The 12677-nt window shown below is 39.5% G+C and overlaps 1 protein-coding gene across 1 annotated transcript in view; it reads left to right on the top strand.

The window, feature by feature from the left end:
- USH2A (usherin) overlaps positions 1-12677 on the top strand; it is a 665032-nt gene that overhangs the window by 244852 nt on the left and 407503 nt on the right. The window contains exons 23-25 of the mRNA XM_089528326.1: positions 3671-3772; positions 5054-5242; positions 6296-6430. Of these exons, the coding sequence (XP_089384452.1) occupies positions 3671-3772; positions 5054-5242; positions 6296-6430 (426 nt within the window). The remainder of the gene's footprint in view (positions 1-3670; positions 3773-5053; positions 5243-6295; positions 6431-12677) is intronic.

Here is a 12677-nt window from a genome sequence, read left to right as displayed (position 1 = left end):
ACTGCAATTTATACATAGCACTTTATAAATAAAAAGGAGGAGAGGGAAAGGGGGGGAGGAGAGGAAACATGCAAAATCTAACACACTGTAAACAGTTTTAAAAATGCAGATTAAGAATTAAACACTTAGGAGAATAATAGTTCTCATGGTACTGTAAACAAGAAAATGACATCAGGAAATCCTGCAAGGAAAGAGATTTTCATAAACAGTACCTTTCCCCCAGCCACCAACTTTCACATTTCGGAGGACAGTATGAGCAAGCTCTTCAAATATTAATAATAATATATGGTAGGATGGTGTAAATGAAGAAATCTGGATCCAGGAGACAACCATGTGCAAACAGCATTGCAAGAACAGAAGCCTAGTTATAGATTATGCACAAGTAAGGAATACAATACTGTTTTCATTCATGAAAATTTAGGGCATTGTTTTGTCCTCTTTGCTTTCTTCTTCACACACATAAATATGCAATGGAATTCTCTCACAGATGGCAACAATGATATTTAGTTAAATAGCCACAGTATATATGTAAATTTCCATAGGATATATGCATTTTTTGTATGCAGTTCTGCCTAATGAACAGATTTCTGTATGCAGTTTGTGCAGAGAGAGCTACATGACAAAATTAGGAGAAGTGTAAAGGATAATAGTGTTCTGAGACATACATTAATCCAGGAAGTATGAATTAAAAATGTGGACCATTCACTATCCTCACTTATAAATTATAAGTATATATTATATAATATAAATTGAAATATCTGTTTCCAGAACCATTGAATTCATTTTATAGATACAAAATTGTGAATTTTTACAAATATTTTGAGAATTAAACCATAACAGAGAACACATTTACAAGCCTTGTGACTAGATAGAAACTATGGGTTTTCATTGATTTCCTTCTGGGAGCCACCTTACTCTCTGGGAGTAAGGTGGCATAGAAAATCAAATCAAATCAATAAATAAAAATCTGGGCAAGTGGAGACAACCTTTTGTCTCTCACAAATTCCACCATGCAGGCTGCAACGCTGGACTTACATCGGGTAGAACAATGGGTGATGATCTTTCCTTTCCACAGCAGCTCTTCTTACACACCTAAAATCTATTCTGGGAGGCTGAAAAATTCCACAGAGCTCCTTTCTGAACACCTGCAGAGATTGCAATGGGTCAATAAAGGGAAGGGAGTTCCCTTGTGCTTTGGCATCAGTGGCAAATTGCATTTAGGCCAAGGATGGGGAAAGTGCAGCCCCTTGGCTTCATTTTGCTTCCCAGGTGAATCTCAAAGCCCTTGATCCTCTTTAAAATTGGGAAACATTGGGGAAATTGAGGCATGGGGAAATATTTCTCTTGGTGTCCATATTTTTAATTTATTTTTTAAAAAGGCAAGCACACTTGTTTAGGTCTTCATAGGAAAATTTTACATTGGTTGGATGGTATGTATCGCAACAGAAAGGTCATATCTGAGGGAAGGAATTAGAAGAGGTTACAACTCATGCTATAGAGTTGCAAGATGAGAGTGAAGAACAGATTTGGCATTCATTGTTAGGAGCTATAGGTTGATTGGAACACATGTAATCTCTTTCTATCTTAGTTCAGGGAGGAGACATTTCCACATGTCAGTCTTTCTTCAGCCATAAGCTGCAGTGGGTTCCATATAGGGGTCATCCATTAGCCAGGATGGGAAGTTTTTCAGGTGGTTGTTGAATGATTGTCCCAGTTTGGGCCCTGCTCTTCTTTGTGTGAAAAAGTGTATAACATGAATACTCAGATAACACCAGAAACAAGTATGCCAGATCATGACAACTGCCTCAGGATGGTATCAGCCATGCTGGGCAGAATATGAGCATCATATAGAATAAGACCACTTTAAATCTGCTAGAGTAAAGATGCTAAGAATGAGTCTAATTCTTTTCACTGACATGACAGCAAATTAATGGCCCTATGCCTTGTGATAATGCTAAGATACAAACTGCCAGGAGTAGTCAGATATAGAGCAGTTCTGGTTCCTCACTCAGCCCTTGCCTTGGGTCCTTCCTTGGTCAGCCCTTTTCGATTATAGCACCAGTGATCATCATGATGATCATCATCGATAATATTCCACTTTCTTCCCTAAAATCAAAATACAAAATTAGTCAACAAATTAAAGCAGATAAAACTTTGTTGCATGAAAAAAGTGTCTTTTTCTGCTAGAAGGGGGGGGGGCAGGGGCGGAGATCCCATTCTAGCCTTCATGGAAAGGAATTCCAGAGCCTAGTGGGAGGTCCTGAGAGGGCCCTATCTTGTGTCCTCACCAGATGTGCCTGTGAAGGTTGTGGGACTGAGAAGAATGACTCCTAGAGTTCTAGGGGCCCAAACAGGCTTGTATTTGTTGTTATTCTGCACTTGCAAGTCATTTCTGACTTATAGTGACCTAAGGTAAACGTATCACCGGGTTTTCTTGGCAAGATGTTATGAGGGGTTTTGCTTTTGTCTTCCTCTGAGGGTGAGGTCATTCAGTGCATTTCCAAAGGAGGGATTCGAACCCTAGTCTCCAGAGCATAGTCCAGTGCTCAAACAATTACACCATGCTAGTTTTCAGTGATTCATACAGGGAGATGCAGTATGTCAGAGAGGCAGGATCTAAGCCCTATAGGAAGTAGTCTGTGGAACTGCTATAACAGGTGACACACCGGTTTGCTGTCCAACTTGAAATAAGAGACCAGACACATATATGGGTTGTAAAATGGGCCACTTTATTGAATTAACCTATTTAACTGTCTTCTTGAAAACCTGTAAAAATTTTAGGCAGCAACCTGGTGCGGGAGCAGCTGTGGCAAGTGGTATATTCCTCAGACCGCCCCCTCAGCTTCCCCTGGGCGAAACACCTGAGCCCCATGGAAAAACCCATGACTGGGTTGCTCCCCAGCAGCTTGCATTTGGAGCGCCAACCTGAGATTCCTCATTCAACTCATAGGACTTGATTAAGGGTTATATCCCAGGTCAGCCCTAAGGAAGGTCTCTTTTCCTCTCTCCTTAGTTGCAAGACCTAAAGAGAAAGTTTAAGAGGTCTAACCTTCACCCCAAGCGGGTGCCATAGGTGTTCACCTGACAATTAATTCTCCCCCATCAACAGCCAGTTTAAGTCCACACCTAAGCCAATTTTCCAAGACCCCAAACAACAGTGTGAGGTAGGCGAAAAACCAGAAGAAAGGGGAGAAAATTCCTACCCGGCCCTTAATGTGACCAACACAGCCACACTGAAGTTGAGGCAGGAGGGTGGGAGAACAATTGCAAAGAGGGATAAGGAAGGGTGGTGCTGGCTTAAATAGCCTCAGCTACACCCCCAACCCTTCCCTGATGTGGTGTAGAAACACCACACCTAATTGTCTGCTGGCCTCATTCAAAAGGGCAGCAAACGCACGCCTCCAGACATGGGGGTCCGGGGGACGTGGAATGTACTTGCTCTGCCCATATAATGCAGGGGGAAGGGGGCATTTGCTAGTGAAACATGTGGCTACTCTCTGCTACGTTTGCATATAATTTCCAGATATCAGTATTTACAGCTTGTTAGCCATTGATGGTTGTAACATTTGTTATCAACCCACATCCCATTTTAGATCAGATTTTGATCTAACATCTTCTAGTTCACCATTTTATGAAGAAATCACAAAAAATATTTATCCACTATTTTTAGGCTCCTCCTCCGCTACCAGTGGCAGTACCATTATTGGAGAGAACACAGGAGTCTTTGTTGGAGGACTCCCACGGGGTTTTACAATCATAAGAAAAGACACAGGTGAGAAAACATTATATGATTTTAAAATGAGGAGTCCCCATCTACATTATGTGTTGAGGTGGTAATCATTGCCTGCCATGCAGCTGCAGTCTCATCAGCCAATGCAGTTTTATGCTACCATCTTCCCCTTTAGAAATGGTTTGCTTGTCAGCTACCTACCTTCCACTTTCAATTTTTCCATGCAGCCCTGTCTGATGGGTTCATTTTGACAGTTATATTATGTTTAGATAGATAGATAGATAGATAGATAGATAGATAGATAGATAGATAGATGTGTGCATGTGTCGTCTATCTTCAAGTTATTTCCAACATATGGGGACCCTAAGGCTTATCATTGAGTTTTCTTGGCAAGATTTGTTGAGAGGAGGTTTGCTATTGCTTTCCCCTGAGGCTGAGAGCATGTGACTTGCCTAAGGTTACCCAATGAGTTTCATGGCCAAGAGGTAATCGGACCCTGGTTTCCAGAGTCATATTCTGATGCTCGGACCACTACATCACACTGGCTCCTTTATGATACATTCATATATAAGGAACCCTAGAGGTGCAGTGGTTAAATACTGGTGCTGCAGCCATAACACTGTAAGTTTGATTCGAGAGGAGGGCTCCAAGGTCCATTCAGCCTTTCATCCTTTTGTAGGGTGGTAAAATGAGTACCCGGCTTGTTGAGGGCAATTGGCTTACAGATTGTAAACCATTTAGGTGGTGCTAGTTCACTGATAGCTGATTAGCTTCCGGGCACAGTACAAGGTGTTGGTTGTTACTTTTAAAGCCCTGCATGGCTTGGGCCTAGGTTACCTGCGGGAACACCTCTCTCCATATAATCTGCCCCGCACTCTCAGAACGTCTGGGAAGCTTTTATTACAGACATTCCCGACTATACAAGATATGAATCCTGACTCTGGTTCGGCTACCATATTTGTCTTGTATTGCATTATACTATATCGTACTATTGTATTATGAAGGCTAATTTTATGAAAATTTTAATGCTGGAAGTTTTATATGCTCTGTATGTATTTTATCTGTTATGATCCTGCCTCGATCTGTAGGGAGAGGCAGGAAATAGAAATAAATTATTATTATTATTATTATTATTATTATTATTATTATTATTATTATTATTAGGGGTATAAAATGTACTTGCTATTGCTATTTGCTATACACGCACATGTGCGTGCACGCACACTATAGTCAAGTTGGTAAAAATATATTTGCTTTTAAATTTTAATATATACATTATGTTGTATGAAACAAAATGTTTTATTTTCTTTATTTACTGGTCAGGCAGTACTAAAATAGTGAGGAAAGGATTTGTGGGATGTCTCCGAGATGTATTATTGAAAATGATGCACCATCCATATGAAATCTGGAAGCCTTTAGAATGGAAGGAAGCAGTGGAGAAATTGAATGTTTACCACAGCTGGGAAGGGTGTCCCAGTGTGCTTACAAATGGAGCACATTTTCTTGGGAAAGGTATAGAATTGTTTGAAATACAACCTGTGCTTTTAACTTTATTGACTTTAATAAAATCATCTTGTTCCTCCTCCTCCTCCTCCTCATCTGTCCTACATTAGCAACACAAAGCAGGTATTAAAATGTTAAAATACAATCTATGCAAACAGTCAAATTAGCACAAAAATCTCAACATTTCTGTGGCTCAAAAAGTTTTCTTGAACATATAAAAAGGACATGGCGAGAGCTCTTGTGATGTGGCTATATACACACCTACCATAATGTCTGAAGGATAACCATAATATACCTTCCCATACTGTTGACCCTTGCTATTACCTGGCACTTTTTTGGTCCATATGTGCCATACCTGTGATTCCTTACCTTTATCCATGCAAAGGACTTCAGTTTTTCCATTCTTTCCAGTCTAGCAGATGACGTCACAGTAATGTTCACTGGACTGAATCATCATTATGCCATGCATATATCATTATTCTACCTGCACTACTGTTTAATTCAGTTTAATGGCAAGATTGTGTTAGGCTAATGAAGTCACAGAGGCTTCAATGTGCACAGTGTATTTCTCAAAGAAAGTTCTGACTCTCTGCATGTTGCAGCTAGAGTAAACCTATTAAGTTGATAGTTGATAGTTATGTTGATAGTTATGTCCACTATCAATTGATAGTTCAATCGTTATGATAGTTATGTACACTCTATTCATTGGGTCTACTTTAGTTGAAATCAGGAATTGGATTTCCATGCAAGGACTAGTTCACTCATTTCAGTATTGAAGACGTCTGGAAACTTGATGGGGAAACTTTCTATGTTTTGTTAACTCATTGGAGCATTATGACTTCAGCATATGTTGAATCACATGCAACACCTAGACCTAAGATTGTCAAAGCTTTTCCATCTCAAAAGTGAGTTTTGCATTTATTTTGACCAATAAGAGAGAATCATTCACACATGTGTCCATGAATTCAGTTCTATTTAATTTCATTCTCTTTTATACAGTCTTAGCAACTGCATTATAATATTGTTTGACTTTTTCCTCTCTCTCTTCCCTTTGTTTTTAAGGTTTCCTAGAACTCCATTCAAGCACTTTTCATGGTGGTCTGGACACTGAGATTTCCTTTATATTTAAAACAGATCAGCTGAATGGATTACTTCTTTTCATTTACAACAAAAATGGACCTGATTACATTGCTGTAGGTTCCACGTTTTTTTCCCCAGAAAGGTGTTGTATGAATTGCTATGTGCAAAAGTAGAGTCAGTTCCATTTATGCAGGAAATGGTCTGTATGACAAATTATATGAGAGATGCCCATTGCTGTTTGATTTCATTGTTTGTATCTGGAAGTTGAGGTAACATCTTTTCTTTCTCCCAATGTGGTGCACAGAAGCCTAATAATAGCAGTACTTTTATGAATCAGCTGTATAAAGACCGTTCATTAGGTCTTCAGGTTTTTTTCTTTAGGTATAGTAATATGTCCATAACCTCTATGACCTAATCTACTTTCCTGTATAGTTTTATAGCTAGGAAGAATAGTATTGTATTGATTTTTGTCTTCTGACATCTCACTAATGTATTTCACTGTTGGGCAATCTGGTTTCTCTGCCTTTATACAACCATGGGATCACAGATTGTTAGAAGCTGATGTTGTCTGAATAGACCATCGATTAATATTTAATATTTCTCAAGCACTAATATTCAAAAGTTGCATGGTCTCTGCCCAGAGGGTTACAATCTAAGTCCTAAACATATTGGCCCTTAATCATGATATGTTTGAGAATAGAAAAAGCGGCACAACTCTCCACTTCTTTTCAATACAAATTAATAGTGCTATTCAGTTTTGGCCTAACTGATCACTCATTGAGGTGGTGGATTTTTCAGCTTTTCTCTCTAGTCTTCTTGTAGGTACATCATGAAGTAAATAAGTGCTCTTATTTCTGGCAGCTTTGATGGTATGTATGTGCTTAACAGACAAAGTACAGGAAAACCATATGTATATCTTAAGCAGGGAGAAACAGATTACTCTCATTCAGGTATTTCAGTATTATATGAATCCACTCTTCCAGAATTTGGGTCTAAACATGAAAATTTTAAGAATTCATTTCAGAATTAGAACATATCACATTTGCCAGATCATTCTTCTGCTCCCACTGCCCATTTCTCACTTCTTGGTGGATCTGTTGCTGAGATTTGAGCAAGAGTACATTTTATTAGTGGGCAAGTAATGAAACTGAAGTGAAATTCAAGATGAATGCAGCCTTGAATGTGCTTTTTTCATGTTGAATGTTTTCACATTTTGCGTTAGTAATTCAGCTCTGATGAATATTTTAAAATATAATGGTATCTTAGCAATTGTTTAATTGTAAGGTGACAGCTTTAAGTACCAGTATGTTATGTTCAAGGTTTTTCTTCCCATATCATAGTGTCTTTAAGAAAATATTGGTTATCTAACATCATTCATAATTTGGAATGTTAAAAAAATGCAACCCCAGTGCCTTCATCCACTCTTGAAATCCCTTTCTTTCTTCTATTTTTTTTTCCCCAAAATATGAATGTTTATTTTTTCATAATTTGTCTCTTCACTAATGTGAACCGTATGCCCAAATTCTGGCATGTCCAAACTCTGATGGTCATGTCACTGAAACATCCAGTTTATTTATCTTTTCCAAACTGCAAATGAACCCTTAGATGACTATTATGGTGTACAGACCAATAATCTAACTTGGAAAAGCAATGATGGGGGAGCAGCTGCTGTAAGAATACTTTTAATTACTGGCACTTGGAGTACATTTGATAAAGAAGTCCTGTTTTGACCTGTAGTGTTAGGTTAGCCAGTGCAGGCTAAGATAGAACATTTGTCATTAATTATTTCTTGGATGAAAAAATAGGGTTCCAGACACTCAGGAATCCTGGTTAGGAAGAGTAACACAGTGGTAAGAATTCTGTGCATTTTTGTCCATTATTTGGACATCACAAAAGGTGTCAAAGCCATCTGGAAAAAGGTTTTCCCTCGTGTGTATTTCTGTCCAGAATAATTTCTGGAAACACTTTAGGATGTGTGAACACCAGGCAAGAACTGTGATGTAATAAATGTTTTGTCTCCAGTGGGGAGAAAGCTAGAAATTATTCATCCTTGCTTGAAAGGATGAAATGGCCACCTGTTTACCCCCAAGATAGCCCTTCTTCTGCAAGATACCTATTGTACTTTTCTTTCCAGTTCACAGAGGCTTTGCATTTGTATGGACAATGCTGGCTGTAACTGGAGAGATACATGGAATAACAGCATACAGCACATTTTCTTTTTGAGAGGTTTCCCCTCACAGTGCCATTTGTTGTGAATTATTATATTATTTTATTATGTGCAGCCAGTTTCTTCCCTTAACGGATCATAACAGATGGGATTATATGGTCTTTCTTGAGAAATAACACTACAGTCTCATTGGAAAGGAGAGTGTGACAGCTCAATGACTGCTTTTGTATAGCTCCTGTCTTTGAATTCAGAAGATGAAAGGACAATGGGGGTGGGGGACCCTGGGCCAGGATTGAGTTGGCAACTGGAAACACATGTTTTAGCAGTTGAGGTCATTTTAACAAAAATGTGGTTCTATCTGGCTATCTAGTAATATGATTTTATATTGACATATAAGATGGTGATATATGCTAAACAATTGTTTCTTTAAGAACAAGATACATATCTTAAGTTGCCCTCTTTACTTCACATAATAAGATTTTGCCATGGATGCTGAAATGCCTGGGATTCCCCCCCCCCCTCTCATAGCCTTATTAATCTTTTTTGTCTCTTAAAGAACCTTATTTAAATGCCATTGCTACCCTGAGCTAGACAATTTAGATTCTCAAAATATATTTACCACTGCATCCCAAAGAAGACACTTTGCTGACTATTTAAATTGTGGCAGCAATTTAACTGGAAAATTGATATTTTGATAATGCATGCTTGTATTAGATGAATTGACTCATATATCTACCTCCATCCCATTTTTTTAAAAAAAAATCATTACTTAGACATTTATAAAAATAAGCTGGAATTGTTGGATCAATAAGTATTTTTTATATTTAAAATTCAGATTACACATCCAGTTGAAGTTATTTTAAGGAGGTTTGAGGTATCCTCCTCAATAGTCTCCTATAAATCTTAATAATAAAACTGGAAAATTCTTCTTTTTCTATTTCTACCAGTTAGGCAAATCTTAATAATTGCCACCTGTTCATTGCATGAGCATTAAAAATAAAAAGCATGATGCTGCCAATCTTTTAAGTTCTGGATATAGATTGACATCAATGAGAGAAACTAAGCAAGAAATTAATATTTCTGTTGAAAAAAGTTTCAGAGTGGTTCTCTTTGATTAGATCATGCTTACATTTTAAAAACTGTTTAGGACTGATAATGAAGTTGTTTTATTCCTGAAGGAACACACATCTTTTCCCTTTTACAAAGGGCCAGCAAATTTTAAATCTTATGGTAAAATAGATTGCCTGGTCATAAACATGCTGCAAGACTCCATTTCGTTATACGGTTTTCAGTAAGTATTTTGCGGCATGTAATATCTGACTCAACTGAGGAGCCATCCCATAGTCTCTGTGATCCTGACTCAGGTGTGACAAAACCTTTATGACCTAGGTTGATTCTACCTTCATCCTCAGATGGAGCCCAGTCACTAACCTTTTGACAGTATCCTTAAGTATATAAGTGCTAAGATCCAAGTGTCTCCATAAACCAATTTCAATATTTTAGGTAGCATGTTTTCTCATCTGTCTAGTTTCTAACAATCACTTCAGTCAAAATCAGCAACTATAAAACAAATAGCAACTTTTATTGAGAAACATACAGAAATAAAAATATCTTACTTGGCTTAACTTCAAGCTCAATATGGTTACATTAAGATCTAACACTTGGCAAGCTCTAGTCACTCTTTGCCTAACTCCCTTCCTCTAGACATACATCTCCTCAGCTATCCCAACTCTTTTCTCCCTGCTGTCTTACTAAAACCAGCAACTAGACCCTCAAATGTATGTTTCTTTTTAAAAAAAATTCCCCTCTCACCAACAGTCCCCTCCCATCAAACAAAATAGGGTTGGGTTTTGTTCTTCCTCTGTTGTGTGTTGTCTTTCAACCAGCTATTGAACTGCACTTCACCCAAAATAGCCAGTTCCTAAAGCCACTTGATCACACCAGGGTCCATAGAATTTTATGTATCTCCCTTCCTATGGAGCAGAGGGGAAGAAGACCATCAGAAGCCTTCTTCTTCCAGCTGTGGATAACTCTGTCATCATTCCTCCTCCACTACTGGGGCTCTGACCACAGTAGGTACTGAGAATGTGGCTATGGATGGGCATGGCATTAAACACTTCATGGGAAGGGCTGCCTTTGCTTGCCCCCAATGAAATAGAGGCCAGAGTTTTATGTCTGGCACTTGATGCTGTCTGTGGTGGAGATGAGTCAGGAGCTATTTAAGCTCCTTCCACCCTGCTTGCATCCTCTTTGGTGGTGATCTCAAGCTACTCTCCCACCTTCAGTGCAGTATGGGCATTGCTGGTCACTTCAGGGTATGGATTTTTCCTTATTTTTTTTTATTGTTGCCTACCCTATATTGCATATTGGGACTTTGACAATTTGCTTGGGGTGGTGTCGTTAAGTAGGCAGTCACCTGACAGTTAGTTGGGAGAGAGAAGTAAGAGTTACAGTGAACACCTTGCAATCTATTTGGTGAAGGGGATGGTTGCTGCTTTACATCCTGAGACCTTGGGGGGGGAGGGGTGTGTGAAGAAGGAGACTAGCCTTGAGGCTGGCTCTTCCCTCACTTTACATCCTCTGACTGAGGAATGAGGTCTTCAGGTCTTCCTTCTAGCTTATAGCCAGATGGAGAGCAACCCAACTATTGGATTGCCGTCCTGACTCATATGGTTCACCAAGGGGAAGGCTGAGGAGGCAGTGAAGGAGTGATATCTGCCTCGACTGATCCAACACTAGGGAGTTTATCACATTACTTACCTCCCACTCTCCTCCCATCGCCCCAGTGTCACAGATCTGTGACGGGAGCCTCCTAGTGGGATCGTGGATGGTGCTTTTAAAGGGGAACGATTCTGTTTTCATCATGGAAATGTTGAAAGGGCTCTTTTCCGAACAATTACGAGAATGCTTCCATGACGAAAATGGAAGCGTTCCTCTTTAAAAGCACCATCCGCGATCCCACCAGGAGGCTCCTGTCACAGATCAATGATGCTAGGGCGATGGGAGGAGAGCGGGAGGTAAAATGTCTGATAAATTCCTAGGTTGCTCCCCCTTCCTGCTCTTTTCCAGGTTCAATGCAGCTTAAATAGGTTTTAGAAATAAAGTGGCCTTTATTCAACCCAATTCATTGTGTATGGTTAGTGGGGCAGTTTGGAGCAAAGCTTGAGTTTGCTAGATTCAAAGACATTCATTCAAAAAAGGAGGGGAAACTCCCTCCCTTGTGTGGTTGCATTCCTTGTCACTAACAGAAGTAGGGCGGGAGGTCAGCTGCAGCTGCCTTTTTTTTAACCAAAAATAAATTACCTCTGATGGGGTAGTGTTGAATGTGATAAGACTTTGAATTTAGGAGATTATCACACCCAAGGTACCCTGGGTTAAACACCAATAAAATGCTCCAGAAGTGTGAAGGTGTAATAGCGGGTTGCTCTTCTGAAGTTTCCCCTCTCCTCTCCCTTCAGCGAAGCATTTGTGGAGCAGCCATTTCTTCATAACAGAAGTTACCATTATTGAAGAAATGCCTTCTCCATGAATGCTTTGAGGACATGAAAGGAGAGAAGAGGGGACCCCTCAGTTATGCTCAGAAGTGCAGCCGGCTATAACATTGTTACAAGAAATGCTATGAAAATTGTCTTTCTTGTGTGAGCGTTCCGTTTCCATGATCCTGAATGTACTCTGACTGCAAGCAGCAATGAGGCTTATCCCATGTGGTCATGTAGTCGAGCTGCATGGACCCAAAATCAAGCTTTGAAATAGAGATCAATCAGATAGTTTGGGAGCTGAAATAGGGAAAAATTTATACTTCCAAAAGACAGGAAGAGGTTGTGTTTCTCTTTGGGTGTTTCCTGCACCCAAGCCAAAGAGGGCTAATTTACAACTCTATTCCCCATCTTTACCATGCAGATTTGGCCTTTGATGTATGAAAGACAATTTTTGCCTGAAACTAGTTTTAGACTATAAAAGATCCTAAATTTTCTTTGTTAGAAGGAGGAAGGAGCTAGTATGGAGTCCAGGGGACTCCCACATCTCCCTGCATTTCAAACTGGTTCCAACTCAGACTGCCTTCCTGAAGCTCCAAGCAGCTGAATTCCAAATCCAGCCAAAACAGCCTGCAAAGATAATCCAGTCTGAGACTGCTTTAACTACCCTGGCTGAGTGCTTGGGAATCCTGGGAATTGTAGTTTATTGTGGCACCAGAGC

Source organism: Sceloporus occidentalis, unplaced genomic scaffold (assembly GCF_023333645.1).
Source record: "Sceloporus occidentalis isolate IW3139 unplaced genomic scaffold, rSceOcc1.0.p SCAF_6, whole genome shotgun sequence".
Taxonomy (NCBI): Eukaryota; Metazoa; Chordata; class Lepidosauria; order Squamata; family Phrynosomatidae; genus Sceloporus; species Sceloporus occidentalis.
The sequence above is the reverse complement of the archived record's forward strand: the minus strand, read 5'-3'. Positions and strand labels throughout refer to the sequence as shown.